The sequence below is a fragment of the Malaclemys terrapin genome, chromosome 13 (genome assembly GCF_027887155.1).
Source record: "Malaclemys terrapin pileata isolate rMalTer1 chromosome 13, rMalTer1.hap1, whole genome shotgun sequence".
NCBI classification, from domain to species: domain Eukaryota; kingdom Metazoa; phylum Chordata; order Testudines; family Emydidae; genus Malaclemys; species Malaclemys terrapin.
The window spans coordinates 880,750-896,924 of NC_071517.1; the positions used below are offsets into that span (position 1 = coordinate 880,750).

General features: G+C 50.7%; 1 protein-coding gene and 1 long non-coding RNA gene across 2 annotated transcripts; both read right to left on the minus strand.

Moving 5' to 3' along the window:
- Nucleotides 1–4,394: 4,394 nt before the first annotated feature.
- LOC128847849 (uncharacterized) lies at nt 4,395–6,437 on the minus strand. The gene is made up of 2 exons (XR_008446955.1): nt 5,906–6,437; nt 4,395–5,800 (listed from the first exon to the last, which is right to left on the minus strand). It is a non-coding gene; the product is annotated as an uncharacterized LOC128847849 (long non-coding RNA).
- Nucleotides 6,438–6,503: 66 nt separating this feature from the next.
- Nucleotides 6,504–13,472, minus strand: LOC128847716 (uncharacterized). The gene is made up of 5 exons (XM_054047368.1): nt 13,386–13,472; nt 12,402–12,768; nt 11,117–11,190; nt 7,221–7,603; nt 6,504–6,842 (listed from the first exon to the last, which is right to left on the minus strand). The coding sequence occupies exons 2-5, from the start codon at nt 12,446–12,448 to the stop codon at nt 6,723–6,725; spliced, it is 624 nt and encodes a 207-aa protein (XP_053903343.1). The 5' UTR covers nt 12,449–12,768; nt 13,386–13,472; the 3' UTR covers nt 6,504–6,722.
- Nucleotides 13,473–16,175: the final 2,703 nt, after the last annotated feature.

Below are 16,175 nucleotides of genomic sequence, written 5' to 3' on the forward strand. Positions count from 1 at the left end.
CCCTACAGCTCCAGAAGAGGGCAGGGTATCCTTGTCTGGTAGAGCAGCTCCTCCGCCCTCTGCTTCTGTTTGTCCAACCATAATTCGTGGAATTAGTGTCCCGCTGTGAGAGGCCCCATACACAGGCAGCGTAAGCCCAGGTGGGTTGAGGGAGGCAATCTAGGCTGCAATGGCTAAGCACTCCTCATCATGCGTACTATACCAGTCCCACAGCCAGTCCTGCACAGATAACGCCTGTCCCCAGGCACCCCAGAACTAGTCAGTTCAGCCCCCTAAAATAAAGTGCTCATAGTGTGTTCCTTTGAGATGCAGAGGGCGCGCGGGGGGCAGCCTCTGCATCTGCCCCTGGAATGAGCCACTTTCCCCAATTCCCACTGACCGTGAGGCAGTAATTGCACTTGGTTGAATACGGCGCTTTTCACCACTCCCTGTTCTGGGGAGAAGGTGGAGGCACATCTGAGGGGCGGGCTCATCGCCTGTAAATGCAGAAGAAGAAAGGGCCCAAAGGCTAAAGTGCAGCTCCGTATCCTCCCTTTCGTTTCTCTGTAGAACGAAACTGAGCCATTGCCGGAAAGCCAAGTGCCACGTCCCGGCCCCAGAGAACAGTCATTCATCACCGTGCCCTTGAGCAGGTTGCTATGTCTACAGGGCTTGGGCGCTATGCGGTTACAAACAAATAGAAGAGCCCCACCCTGAAGAGCTCACAGTCGGAGTTCGACACAGTACAAAGGACGGGAGATAAGCAGGGTAGTTGCATGAATGGGGGAGGTCGCTCCAGAACTGCTTATATTTGTTGTAGGGGAGAGACCAGGAGAGGGTGACTGATGGCCAAAGGTACTGGAAGAAGCCGATTTCTAGAAGGGGCGTGAAGTGACTCAACCCCTTGGAGCAGGGAGGCTGCTCCAGCGCAGGTGGCGGGCTACAAAAGGGCTTGGTGAGAAGGGGGGAGTTGGCCATGCACAGAGCAGAGCGAGAATTGAGCACACACACGGGCAGAGCTGAGGTGAAGGAGTTTGAGCCCACTATGGAAGGAGACCAGTAAACTGACAGCTAATATCCCATGAAGAGCATGGGCATGAAGTGCTTTCACAGAGCCGTAACTAGCTATTTTTGCGCCCCAGGCAAGAATATAAAATCGCGCCCTCCCCCCTCCATATAATTTCATAGTAGTTACTTTGTAAAGAAAAAAAAAAAAAAACGTAAACAACAAGAATAATGATAAATAGAACATTTATTTATTTTAATCATAAGATCTGCATACAAAATCAACTAATACATATAAGGTGCTTATCATAGTGCATCATGAACTGTGGGGGTCGGGGCTCGCAGCCCGGGGTCAGGGTCAGGGCTCAACACAGCCCAGGTCAGGGCTCACAGCCCGGTGCAGGGGTCGGGGCTCACAGCCCGGGGTCGGGGTCAGGGCTCAACACAGCCCGGGTCGGGGCTCACAGCCCGGCGCAGGGGTCAGGGCTCGCAACTTGCAGCCGCGCGCCGGGTTTGGGGCTCACTACCCCGCACATAACCGGGTCGCGACACCCAGTTTGAGAACCAATGCTTTATAATTACTGTAGGGTGTATTCTATTTATTTTCCATTTACATTGTACATTTGTCATGGCGCAATGTGCATATTATGTGATAATTTTTCATAAAATAATAAGAATTAAAAAACGTAATTTGTCTTTTTCTGCACCCCTCAGCTTCGCGCACCCGAGGCAAGTGCCTCACTCGCTCGCCCTTGTCACGGCACTGCGCTTTCATTGGTTTAGGTGCTGGCTGCAGCCCGTGCTGGGTGGCTTTTCTGTCAGTCCTAATTACAGCCTATTGCAACGCCCAGGCTAGAGGCGACCAAGGCAGGATCTCCGCAGCTAAGGAGGCATCCAGAGGGTGCAGGCTATTGTCCAGCTGAAGACAGAAAGAGCCTGTCTGGCCCTAGGGGCTCTCTGTGAGTTGAGGGGCAGAGAGAAATCTAGTAGGAGCCCAAGTCTGTGCAACGCCCTGACAAATGGCAGCCAGTGCTCTGGCGCTAGAACATCTCCATCCTGCCTGGAGTGAACCGGGGCCAGCTGCTTTTCATCCAGTCCAGGCTAATCTCAGACCCTGGGCCTGAGGAGGCAGAGTTGGCAGCGCAGGCTGTATTGCCACAGGGTCACCCTAGGAGCCCCACACCTGAGCTGAGACCAGACCCTGTGGGATTCCCAGGCCAGAGCTCTGTCATTACAACCCTCTCTTGAGGGGTGACCAAAGGCACTGTAAGGATCAGGCCTTCGTCTGCGGCCAGATTAAAACAGCAGCCGAGCAGCGGCCATGAGCTGAGAAGCAGGAAGTCACATCCTCACATTCCATCTACATGACATTCAACCGATGTCAGATCGGGCTGTGAAGGGGGAGACCCCGTCCGAATGGCCCCACTAGCACCAGACACAGAAACAGAGCTTAAGAGGGTTAAAGAAAACTTAGTTTGACAGCATCCTGTCTGGCAAGAAATCACTTATCAATAGTTGTAGTTATGAAATCCTCATTTCTTCATTGTTTTGTCATTACGGTCCCACTTCTCTCTTGTTTATCTGTCTGGTCTCTATCTGGTTCTTTGATTGTTTCTGTCTGTTACATAATTAATTTTGCTAGGTGTAAATTAATTAAGGTGCTGGGGTAGGATTGATTAGAGAATTTTGTTGCACTATGTTAGGATTGGTTAGTAAAAATTTAGTATCATGATTGGTTACAGTACAGCTAAGCAGGACTTAAATGTCACTATATAAACTGGGGTCCAAAAGGAAGTTCTTGGTAACCAACTCCAAGACACAGCCCAGGATCAGAGCTGCCAGACCTCAACTCTCGGCCAATGACGCCGTGCAGAAACTAGAGGCCCCCAGATGGACCTGATCCTGACTGGCCAGCAGGGAAAAGTTCATGTGTCTTATTGGGAGTGGTCAGCAATGTATGTGTCGCATGTGCAGTCTGGTTTTGGTGATTGTTAATAGAGGCTATGTAGTATATTACTGTGTAAGGCACTTTCACTGGTAAAAGGTCCTGCACACCTACAGAAGTAGTATACATCCGAAGCCCTACTTACTGGGAAAGGGGGTGGGTACTTACACAGACCAGGTTAGTTACACCCAAAGCCCTATGAATTGGGTAAGGGTAGGTGCTTTTCGCCTGGAGCCCTACGAATTGGGAAAAGGTGGGGTGCCCTAGTGTGTGCAGGTAACAGCATCTTAAAAGGACCTGACCCACCCCTGCCAAGCCTCACAAGTGAATTATCGGTGCCTCAATCAACAGCACTGAAACTGCCGATACAGTAGTTCTAACAGCATCATCATGGAGCACTGACCTCCGTGCGTAACTGTAAGATCATCCACCGCTGCCACCAGTTGCATCTCTAGGGCTGAGGCCAGCTTGCAAGGGATCCAGGATGAATCAGATGGTGCAGCCACTTTCCCAGCACGAGGAATGCAGTAAACAAATGCTCCAGAGAGCGCATCAGCTTCCTGTTTACATCAGTGCACTCACAAGTGTTGGAGCTGATCCATACACCCTGCACGGCAGAGCCAGGCTTCCCACCTTTCAGGACACCCATGTATCGGGCAGGGCAGGGGGTGGAGGTTTCCAGGGAACACCGCTCAATTGACGTTGGCGTGGATTCGGTCAGAGGACAATGTGACAGGGAAATTTCATAAAATCTTGCTCTGGTGAAATATATTTTTCTTCACTTGAACTAATTTTAATCCAAAGGGAGGCTTGGCCTTGTGGTGAGAGGAATGAGCCATCTTAGCCTGGAGGGGGCCAGGCAGCGTGCCTGTTTGCTCCCAGACCCAGAGTGGGGGCTGCAGAGAGACTGGAGCAGCTGCTCTTTGGAGGCTTTTGAAAAACTAAGGGAGAGGGAGCGAGCCTCCAGTAGCTTTCACAGGCAGCCTGTGTAACAATGCTACCAGGCATGTGGGCAGGGGTGAGCCACCAGCTTCCCCACACGGTCGGTGCCGCAGCCATCTAGTCCCTTGGCTTTCTGAGATTACAGCAGCATGCCGCATGCTCACTTCCTAGTCAGGGCCGGACTAACCTTTTGTGGGCCCTTCTGGGGAATGAGGGTAAAAGACAGGAGTTGTCTTTAACACAGCTCACAGATTTGAAGTTGCAGAAGGAGGTGGCTGTCACTAGCGCAAAAAGATGCTGGTTTATTTTGTACTGTTTCTTTGATAATTTGTTATGTACACTTGTGTGTGAAGCCACCTAACAAAAGCCAAAGCAGCCGTGTCCTGCTGCCACTAAAGGGACCTCCCCACTCGTTCACCCGGCACGGTTCTCATAGGAACGACCAGGGCTTGAATTACAGTTTTGTATGAAAACTGGGGCAGATTTAAAACTGTTTAAAACAATTAAAAAATAAAACATAAGAAAAACTTGAATACATTTTATTTACAGCGGCATTATTCACACTAGCACTGCTCGTCCTTCCCTCCAAGCAGAGCGACACAGAAACTAGGCATTACTTTATCAAGTTCTCACAGCGTCTTTATTCACTGCACCTGCTGCATCATCCCCCATTTCAGAGCTGGGCCCACCTGCTGCAGGAAGTCAGAGATCCCACATACAGCGAACGCATCACCTGGTAGCTGGGGAGGGACATGGGTTTGCCAGCGCCATACAATGGCAGGCACCTCAGTGGCAGACCTGTACCTACAGAGTGTGCACGCAAGTGGGGGGAGAGATGTAGTGAATGTTACTAATGGGTGGAATCAGGGGCACAACACATGTACTGATGGAAACCAGGGGAACCTCTATTACCTGAGAACTTCCACCTCTGAAACAAGGACTTGTCCCGATTCGTACTAAACACACAGGACAGTCGCCTGCTTATCCAACTCCAGTTACTTGCCTTGACTTAGTGTCCCCATGTCAGCTGGGAAAACAAGGTTTCAGTAAATGTGGAAATCCAGTGAAAAAAGCACGTGATATAAATAAGCAGCTCCAAGTATTAAGCAAGGCAAAGCAGCATGAAACCCTGTTCATTCCCACCCCACCTCCCACCCCCCGGCAGATAGGGATGGAACCCGACAGCCCTGAGGCAGGAAAAGACGCTCAGTGGGAAACAACACTACAAAGTCCTCTCTCAGCGGCTGGAAGAGGCAGCCCTGTACCGCTGGCAATAAAGGCCTAGCAAAAAGTCTGGCCACCACAGACCGAGTGATGAGAGCAGAAGCCAAACAGCCGAAGAGATTTCAGAGTTCTCCGTGACTCGAGAATATGCTTCTAGTGGTTTGTGTGGCAAGTCCCGCCAGGCGTTAGGGCTGGAGAAATACAGCTACTCAGCTATCCCATGCGGGGGTAAGAGAAACAGACACGCCATACCATTTGCTCAAGTCCATCCCCAGGCATCTTCCTGCAGGTTCTTCAGCGACTGATTCTTCTCAGGACTCTGGTTCCCAGCCATCGACTCCACTTCTCAAAGCAAAATTGAGAGTTACAGTGACAGAGCAGATCTCAGCAGAAGAGTCTCACTAGCTAAACAAGCTACTTTCGTTCCATTTGCCTGCACTGCGTTTCTCAGCAGAATGGGGCATGTCACACCCTTAGTGCCTGTGTCAGAAGCAAGCTCCGAGACCCCTCCCCCCTCCATTTAGAAGTTTCTCTTCAGAGTCCACTTCTGCTGTGCTGCCTATAGCAGATCTTGTTGATTTGTACAGAGAATTCTTTTTTTGGTCCATTCCCCCCCGTAACTTGCCTGTTAGTCCTTCGACTGTGGGCTTGGGACGGAAAAGTCCCTTCTCGTACTGCTGAAAGGCACCTCACAGTTTAAGGGCGCTATTGGAAACAAATACAAAGAATGATGATAATTTACGTGTCTGCGACGTGGGCATCACAGAGAACATGGGGAACACCTGGAGCAGTGGGGATTTTTATCTCTACCTTCTAGGACCATCTTTGGAACCTTCAACCTCTGCTGGTTCAGAATATTTACCACTTGTCAAGCGGGAGCAGCATCTCAGAATGCAAGTCGAGAGAATTCAGCTCAAGTGACCTGTACTGACTGTGGAGTTTACAGACCCCTTAGTCCCCATCCCCGCATAGAGAGAGTGAGTAGGGAGATGAGCTCTCGCAGCTTAGGCCAAGGGGTAGATCTGGCAGTCAATTAGGCCCCAGGGTTCCCAACAATAATCAGAACAAAAGGTTGATAGCAATACAGAGGTCCCCCACGGTGTCAATACAAGTCCAGATCGTGTTAGGGGGTCTGTTGGCACAGGGTGGTATGCCTATCCCCATCGCAATAAAGTGCACAGCTCTAGAGTCCATGAGTATACAATACTCCACATATTTCTTCGTTTGCAGTACACAAACATCGCACACCAGCTGAGCTCGGCCACTTTCCACTGTGGCACGCTAGTAAATTTCGAATGGCAATGGTGCTCAGAAAAGGAAGTTTTCTAAGCCAATGATGACTCTGAAACAAGGGGACTGGAGGGAGACAGACAAGAAGTGGAGGCTCAGGGCTGATGATGGAAAAGCGAAGTCCTGCAAATCACAGCCAGCCAAACCATGGCAGGCCCAGGAAAACCAGCAACATTGTTTCTGTAATAAGACATAAATTTGCCATGAGCAGGAGACCCAAGATATTCTCCCTGCAAAAACGGTTCCCTCAGGTTCTCTCCTCTCTCTGCTGCTGCTGGGCCGTATCTCAGGTGGGCTCCACACCTCGCCCCAAGAATGGTCTACAAGACTAGAAATATCACAGATTGCTAAGGAAATCCAGGTGCTTCCCAAACGCCTCTTCTTTACTCTTGATGAAGTCTCTGGTGCTCTGCCTGATTTGCTTGATCTCTGGGTCCTTCACCCACTCCTCTTCACTCTGCGAGAACAACAAGAACAGCTGTTAGAGAGCTGAAAGGAGAGGATTTCAACATCTCTTCTCTTAGGGATTCCTGCGCTGGGGGCATCCCCTCCCAGTCCTCCAGAATCCCCTGTAGAAGTGTTCTTAGCCCTTTTTGGTTACAAACAGTAACTAAGTAAGGGTCACAAGCCCTCAGGAAGCAGGTGAGCAGGGCTTGCTGTCCCCAGTCAACAGGTAAGCACCTGAACCAGAAAGGTTGGGTGACTTGTGCAAGGCCAGAGCAGGAGCCAGCGTGAAACGTTTCTGGCTCCCACTCCTGTGCTCCAACCACATCTCTCCCTCAAAGGCACCTAGAGCTGCCAGCGTCTCCCAGAGACAGCTATGCTGATGACTTACATTAGGCTCCAGGTCCTTTGCACATGCATAGACTTCCTGTCCGAAGAGCCATAGCCCGTCTCTTAAAAACTCCTGTAAGGTCTTGCCAACTCTGTGCAACAACTCCTCTTCGTATGCATAAACGCTGCCGTTGTCTGCAACAAGGATAACCAGCTGTTGTCCAGTGGCCAGACATGGCACATCATCCACGATGCCAAGAATCTCCATCTTCACAGGCTTCGGCAGGTAAAGCACTTCCCAGTCTTCCAGCATGTCCGACTGCCCTGCATAGAACGTCTCGTCCAGGTCACAAATGCGCAGCTGAAAGTCTTGCTGCTTCTCAAATGGAATGATTCTGCCCTTGTTTTCTTTCACAAACCTCGAGACCAGGTCCAGGCGTTGAGCTATAAGAGAATAAGAAATTAGCACCCAGAAGTGCCCATCCCCCCCACCACTCCCCACTCAGCCTCATCTTCATGATGTGGTCCCTCGAATACGACATGGAATTTGTAATCTGCTACAAATTTGTTATATTGGCTTGGGTGTATTTCCGACAACGCGAGGAGAAAGCGCTAAGTCCGAGTGGGTGGTATAAGCGTGGCAAGGGAATAAGGATGAGGGAGAACTCTGGAAATGAATAATTATGGATCTACTACCACAGACATCCTTACGTTTGGGCTTCCTAATGAAAATGTAATCTTGTTTTGGGGGAGCTTGACTCCAGTGGAACACCTGCCACCTTCATTCCTTTTTAAACACGTCTTTTTGTTGCAGTTTACTAGTGTTTTGAATGAGCACCAAAGTGACAATCGGGCTGGAAGATAAGGTCCAGGGAAGCGGAGCTTTGCTGAGACGTATGGAATTCACCAAATGCAGGGCTCTCGTCCAGCAGACTTTTGCAAGTCCACAGGAAACGTGTGCATGTGTTGGTGTGTTCTTATACCTGGGCGGATATAGGGTAGCGGATGGTAGAGGGGAAAGGGAGATGAATAGTCTTTCCCAGGCTCCCTCAATGCCCTTATAGCTTTCCTACAGTACCCTGCTTCTCACCCGTATCATTCTCCTGCCCACTCCCCTCCTCCTCCAGCCTCCCCTAACTACCCCCACCCTTCCAATGCAGGGCAGCACAGCTCCATGCCCCCCAGCCACCTGCCCCCATGCATGTCCCTCCCCGGTCACAGCCTCCTCCAGGAGTCGATAAAAATCAGGGATTCTCTTTAAAAAATTCATCAGCTAAATCAGATTTTTTTAATTTAAATTAAATACAGGCTGTGACGTTGTACTCTATATGATTTTATGAAAATATGCTAATGAGTTTAAATATAATGTAACTGGAATATCCTTCATGCAAAAGGTCTCTTGTAAAGTATCATTACAAAGCTTATAATCGACTGAGTGTGATCATCATATTTGTATAAATGTACCACTCTTGTATCTGAAACTAGAAATATGAAGTATTATTCTGAGGGTCTATTGTAATTATGCAAAGTGTGGGCCATGAATGGTGGTTTGGAATCTTGACTCCCATTAATCAGGACAATTGTCTGCAGATGGCTGTTTTACTGGTAAGTCTCCCTGTGTGCCGGCAAGTGGGTAATGAAGTCTTACAGTGACATGTGATCATGTCACCTGAACTGGAATCCATCTTTAGCCTGGTGCTTTTCCATTGCGAAGGAGGGGGTGGGAACCCACAGAGGGACAAAGGGTTCCCGCCTTATGCAAAAAGATATATAAATGGGTGGAACAGAACAAAGTGGGGAGCCATCATGAGAAATCCCCTAGCTACCAGCTGAGCTGGAACAAAGGCTGTACCAGGGGAAAGGATTGTGCCCAGACTAGAAAGGCATCCAGTCTGTGAAAGAAACTTATTGAAACATCTCTCAGGGTGAGATTTTATCTGTACTCAGTTGTATTACTGTATTAGGCTTAGATTTGTGTGTTTTATTTTCATTCACTTGATAATTCACTTTGTTCTGTCTGCTACTACTTGGAACCACTTTAATCCTACTTTCTGTATTTAATAAAATCACTTTTTACTTGTTAATTAACTCAGAGTATGTATTAATACCGGGGGGGGGGGGGGGGGGGACGCAAACAGCAGTGCATATCTCTCTATCAGTGTTCTAGAGAGCGAACAATTTATGAGTTTATTTGGATTTATTTGGGGTTTAGACCCCATTGGGAGTTGGGCATCTGAGTGTTAGACAGGAACACTTCTGTAAGCTGCTTTCAGTTAAGTCTGCAGCTTTGGGGCAAGTAATTCAGACCCTGGGTCTGTGTTGGAGCAGACGGGTGTGTCTGGCTCAACAAGACAGGGTGCTGGAGTCCTAAGCTGGCAGGGCAGGAAAGCAGGAGCAGAAGTCGTCTTGGCACATCTGTTGGCAGTTCCCAAGGGGGTTTCTGTGATCCAACCCGTCACACAAGCTTTTATTTTAAATAAACCTATTTAAAATTGAAATTGACAACCGATATTAAGACCTAAACGTATGATCATTATTAAAATAATTTAAATACAAAATATAACATGTTTGCTGACAAGTTTTAATGAAAGTCAACCCACTAAGCTGGTGGAAGCCACTGGCTAAGCACCCGGAACCTGAGTTTGCTAAACTGTTAAACCAGCTTTTAACAGCAGTAACCTCTTCTGCAGGCGTAGGGAGACTATTTTCTTCATTTCAGTTTATTCATCTAATTCACTTTGGTGACTAGCTTTTTCATAGTAAAGAAACCTTCTGGGAGTTGAAAAAGCAGGAAGGCTTGTTCTCCTCTTTCAAACCTAGTTTTTATTTATAGTCTGAGAGATGAGATCTACTAGTTCTAAAATCGTGAAGGGCATGGGGACCAGAAACAATCCGTTCAATTCACTAGTTACAGACGATATTTCCTTAGTTTTAAACGCAAAGTATGTTTTGATAAACTTCCTTCTGGCGTATCCAGCACATTTATGATAATTTTGTTTAATAAAACACACTTTAAAATGTTGTTTTTGTTCAAAATTGAATTTTCATCCAAATAGAGATTGAAAGAGATCATAAGTAAAAACTTAATAATCATCAACTAGTAAATATGAAATGCAGTTACCATTTTATAACATAATAAAAAATTCTTAATTTTTGAATCTGAAAAAATGTAAATTAAACAATATAGTTGCTTAAATAAATGTGTATGGATATGACATAACCTCTTGGCTACCAAAAAGAAAAACTGAGTGGAAAGGTTACGTTTAGTTGTAAAGTAACATGTTTTAATGGTTACCAACCAATAAGAATTAGTTATTTTTCTAAAGAAAAGTTAAGCTCAAATGCAAAACACAGTTAAAATTGGTGATTTAAATCAAGGTTTCCAGCCTGCCAAATAAAATTGGTGATTTAAATGAGTCGACACTGGCCCCCTCCCAGATTCCTGGCCCTGCACATTCACCCTGTCACCTCCACAACCATGCGTGGATCAGTGTTATTTGTATTTACAAGCATATAAAAATAAATGTAGATCTAGAAATGTTTGAAAGTAATTGCAAAATTTGCTCTGCATATACGCACGAAAACAACTGTGTGCGTGATCGCATAACACCAGCCAACATTTGAAAGCGGTAACTGGTTTGGAGAGGACAATAAAGGTCCATTGGACTAGGAGAGCCTTCCAGATGGAAGAGAGTGAAAAAATATTTTGCTTAGGAGGGAAAAAAAACAAAACAGAACAAAAAGGGACGTTGCCTGGGATGAGTGGAACATGCTGGCACTAGCACACAGTAACATTTTCAAAATCACCTGAGTGACTTGGAGAAGTGTTTTCAAGTCACTTCGGAGTGCGCTGCTGGCAGTGGGTAAAACTTTCCAAAAGCACTGACATGGGACAAGCCCAACCCCCAGCTCCTACAACCCTGCACAGTCAGCTAGGAGGTTGGAAAAGATACTCACGTTTCATGAGGAGGTTATAGGACAGTTTCTTTTCAGCACTAGACTCCCCGAGGTTGTGCTCAGATTCCACTTTCCTTAACAAAAAAATGATCTGTATAAATAGTCTAAATCCAGAAACAGTAAAGCTCAAATCATGAATTTCACTCAAAGCAGGGCAAGAACCCAGGATGGAGTCAGGTCACCAGATAGTTCCTTCCCATCTTGCCCCAGTGACATTTTGAGAGACCTCTATGAATGGGGGAGAGCTCAGGGATATATTTGAAGGTGGGAGTTCAAATTGGTCTTTGGAACCCAGAACCTGTTTTGATCCACCCACCCCAGCAAAGACTCTGTCAGGTCCAACGGGCACTGGCTCAGGCCAGAAGAACAGAGGCTCAAGGCGTTCTGAACACAACAGAGCAAGGCACAGAGTCCTCAGGGCTTTCTGCCTCACTATGAGGGACGAATACACAGAGTTCAGTGAGGAAGCCCTAAATCTACTCCCAACTCTGCAATTCATGTCAACTTTCTGCCTAAGTTTCTCGATTTGCAAAACAGGCAGAACATTACTTATCTGGTACCGAGCTCATACAGGTGCTGTGTGAAGCAACGGTGACAGCAGAAAGAAACCTCCCTCACATACCAGTGCCCTCCGTGCATATTGCCTGTTCGTGGACAATCAGCAGCCCTGAGCTGCCACTTCACAACAGAAGCTGCCCTGTGGTACTATCAAATGACCATGGTGACCCATTTCTTTTCCCTCCTGCCTGTCGTGGCCCCAGCACGCCCTTCCCTAGCAGAGGAAGTGACTGAGGTCTGGAAGTCAGGCTCTTAGGGCTTGCTGCCATTGGCTCTTTGGGAAACCTTATTTAGCACAAAAAGCGCAGGGGGAAAGTTTCCAAATGCTGAAGTGACTTAGGAGCCTAAGTCCCATTTTCAAAAATGATGTGGGCACTTCAGAGCCTCGTCTCTGAGATTTAGTCTCCTAAGTCACTGAAGTGTTTTTGAAAATGTTATCCTGTCTGTGTAGAATTGTCTAAGGAGAGATCTAGCCTCCTACCCTGGCGACCTTTTGTTTCCTCCTATACAGGAACTTCTGCTGTGCTGCCTACAGGGAATCTAGTTGACTCGTATGTTCTTTTTACATCCCTATTTGTTTTTCCCCTTCGCCTAACCTCTCCACCCATCTGTCCGTCCTTAGACTGGGATGGAAGAACCTGTTTTATTCTAAAGCTTTCCTGTAGCTCTTTTAAAGGGTCTCTCATAAATCAGCATCATTAGGTGCGGGCACTTGTCTGTACTTTACCTTTTGAGTCCAGTCTCCGGAAGTCTCCACACACACACAGCTTTCATGGCAAGGTTCAGAACGCTTCAAATACAACTTCCTGGGTCTTTTAAAGCAAGAAAACCTGTGACACTGCGTCCTGGGCTAGCCCGGAAGAGCTGCACCGTCAGTTGATCTAGTTAATCTAGTTCAACTGGTTAAATGCAGCTTTATTAGGGGTTTGCACCAATCTAACCCTGGCTCCGCTTGTCTGGCACTGGCACGCGCGGAACCGATTTAGCCAAAGCTCAAACCAGCAGATTTCGTTAGGGCGGAACAGCCTCAAGGGCGCAGGCGGCCCGGTCCGTGGCTGGGTTGTCGGGCTGGAGCGAAGCGAAGTCCGGTGCACCTGGCGAGGGAGGAAGGAGACGCGTGATGGCGCCTGTTCGGACCAGCCCCGGGGAGCGGCAGTGGGGCAGAGCCCCATGGGGCCCATCGAGCTCCCCTACCCCCTTGGGGGCCCGCACCGGGCTCCCCCCACAACCCATTCCCCGGGCTCCCCGCCTGCCCCGGCCACGCCACGCCAGGGGCGACCTGCTCCGGAACGCGCACCTGAGCTGTTAGGGGTTCTCCTTCCAGCCCCCCCCCGCAACCTCCCCTGGACCCCGTCCAGCCCCCTCCACACCGCATCCACCCCGCCGGGGTCTCCGCCCCGCATCCACCCCCCCGGGGACCCTTCCCAGCCTCCCCGCCCCGCATCCACCCCCCCGGGGACCCCTCCCAGCCCCCCCGCCCCGCATCCACCCCCCCGGGGACCCCTCCCAGCCCCCCCGCCCCGCATCCAGCCCCCCCGCAACCTCCCCTGGACCCCGTCCAGCCCCCTCCACCCCGCATCCACCCCGCCGGGGTCCCCGCCCCGCATCCAGCCCCCCCCGCATCCACCCCGCCGGGGTCCCCGCCCCGCATCCAGCCCCCCTCGTCCCGCCCCGCGGCCCCCTCCAGCCCCGCGGGGAGCCGGGAACTCACCGATTCCGAGCGCTCGGCAGCGGCCCGCGACTCTGGCGCAGGTGACGGTCTGTGCGGGGGCGGGCGGGGCGCCCAGACAGGAGGGACCGCGCCCGGCCCGGGTCCGGCCCCTTCCGGGTGGAGCCCCGCCCCCTTCCCTGGGCGCCCCGCCCCCCCGGGTCAGGGACCCCCCGGGGGGGCTTCCAGAGCAGCAGCACCTCCCACGCCACCCCCAGCCAGGGTCACCTGAACTGTGCCAACCCCCCCCCCCCCCGCCAGGGGAGTCTGCCCCCTTCCCCCCCACTCCTCTCCCACTGCCAGCCCCCCCCCCAGACAGGGTCACCTGTGACAAACCTGCCCCCTCCGCCAGGGGAGTCTGCCCCCTTCCTCTCATCTGTATCCAGGGAGGAACCTGCCCCTCTACCTGCAGAGTGACGCAGAGCCTGGGCGTATGGGTGGGTGACCCAGCCCGGGATGAGTGCTTGTCTACACTGGCAAGTTTTGTCGCCAGAAACGGCCGTTTGCGGACAAAACAGCAAGAGCGTGCACACTGGGTGCACACTGCACTGGGACTTTTGTTGTGACAAACACCCAGTTTTGGCAACAAAAAACTTCCACCCCCAGGAGAGACTTTTGTCTTTTCCCCTCCCTTTATTGTCGCCAAGGAGCCAGTGTAGACACTGTTGCTCAGGGCCACCCAGAGGATTCAGGGGGCCTGGGGCAAAGCGGGGTAGCTGTGGCGCTTGTACTCACCTGGGTCTTCGGTGGCATTTTGGCAGCACTGAAGGACCCACCGCCAAAATGCTGCCAAAGACCCGGCGCGACTGAAGGGCCCCCCGCCACCGAAATGCCGCCGAAGACCCGGACTGCCGCCGGGCCAGGGCTTGCGGGGACCCCGTGGGCCGGGGCCTAGGGCAAATTGCCTCACTTGCTCTCCCCTCTAGGCAGCCCTGCTGCTGCTTCCGCCAGTATCCCACAATGACTGCCCTGATCGCTCTGCTCAGTGTTTTGATCTCTGCTGCCCTGCAAGCAGGCGCCCTCAGGGAAGTATCTGTGTGCTGCTCCCTTTGGGAACCGACAAAGAGCAAATCATTGGCCTGCTCCTGTTCTGCCCGGCACTAGGGACACAGTGGCTGGCACGGCAGACTGCTGGGCTGCTTTGCCATTCGGAGAGCTCACAGAGCTACTCGTGACGCTGCTCCCGGCAGCGGAGGGGGCTGTGGGAGAACTCGGAGAGAATCCCAAGATGGGCAGTGCTCAGCTCTACCTTCCCACAACACTGCACTGTGGGATACAGACCCCGGTGCATTGCTCACCCTGTCCATGAGGGTGTCCCCAAAGTGGACGTGATCTGTCGACAGAGGGAGCAAGCGTGAATGCCCTTTGGCGATTTTTGTTTTGTCGACTTTTGGGTGTCGACATAAGTTTTGTCAACAAAACTTGGTAGTGTAGACAAGCCCTGACTTTCCAGAAGCACATGTCCCTGGCCGGAGCAGGCACTAGCCTCAGCATTCATGTTCTTTCTGGCAGCATCTTGCTAGGACCCTGACCTGCACCACGGCCCTGGCCATTTACTGGGTCGCTCGATTTGGGCCACAGCTGTTCTGGGAACTCTGGATGAATCCATTTAACTTCTCGCAGCTGGTGCTGAGTCCTGCCAGGGTCTGTCTCTCCCATACCCTGTGTCAGGAAAGTCTTGGCATAAGCTAAGAACAGAAGACTGGCCACGCTGGGTCAGACCAATGTCCATCTAGATGGATACTCTGACTTCCACCAGTGGCCAGGGTCAGGTGCCCCAGAGGGAATGAACAGAACAGGGCAATTATCAAGTGAGCCAACCCCTGTCATCCAGTCCCAGCTTCTGATGGAAGGTATGGGATACCCACCGCATGGGGCTGTGTCCCTGACCATCTTTACTAATTGAAATTTATGGATCTATCCTCCAGGAACTTGTGTAATTTTTTTTTAACCCAGTTATAGTTTTGGCCTTCACAGCATCCTCGGCAGAGTTCCCCAGGCTGACTGTGTTTTGTGAAGCAGTGCTTCCTTCGTTTGTTTGAAACCTGCTGCGCCACTTTCTATGAATTTCACTGGGTGACCCCGGTTCGTGTGTTTTGTGAAGGAGTAAATTCCACATCCCTCTTCATGTTCTCCACACCAGTGAGTTAATGCACTAACAGGACGCTGCATTTTACTCAGCTGATTCGAACGGTCCCTTGCCCCTGTCGCCCCAAGACAATGCGCAGTGTCAGTGCAATGGCGGCTGTTTGTGTGAAGTTTGCAAAACAGGGAAGCTTGCAGTTGTGTTGACAGGCATAGCCCATACCCTGTGCACACGGCCCCAGGCTTGCACACGGACCTGACAACTTCCGAGAAGACAAGACACCACCTGTCTGTGGGGAAAGAGCTGGCTGGGCAGGAGCCAAGTCACACAGGGGTTACTCACATGCCTCTCTGCCATTTCACAAGGATGGGGGAGGGGGCAAGTAAACAGCAACAGACAAAGCCAGGAAATTCCCAGGGGTGGGGTAAAACTCCTCCCCGCTGCCTGTGCATGGCCCTGACTCACCCCCTTCTTCTTGTGTAACATCCTGGCACTCTTCCCATGAGTGAGGCTTGATGCCGGTGTGGGCTGTGGCCTGTGTGTAGTGCCCACCAGGCAATGTATTTGCTGGGGGAGGAGGACATCATGCAGCCAGGTAAGCTACCATGGAAAGTGGTTGTGTCAGGCCAGCGAGGTGAGGAGTTCCCAGAATGCGTCCTCCCAATCCTCAGGCACAATGTGACCCTCGTCCTTCCTCTGCTTTGAAC

What these genes read in the sequence shown, in the direction of transcription:
- LOC128847716 (XM_054047368.1), bottom strand. Translation starts at nt 12,448, where the DNA reads ATGAAAGCTGTGTGTGTGTGGAGACTTCCGGAGACTGGACTCAAAAG. An exon ending in CCGGAGACTGGACTCAAAAG is followed by an intron (nt 11,191 to 12,401) that starts GTAAAGTACAGA and finishes TTTTTTGTTAAG; the next exon opens with GAAAGTGGAATCTGAGCACA. An exon ending in CTATAACCTCCTCATGAAAC is followed by an intron (nt 7,604 to 11,116) that starts GTGAGTATCTTT and finishes ATTCTCTTATAG; the next exon opens with CTCAACGCCTGGACCTGGTC.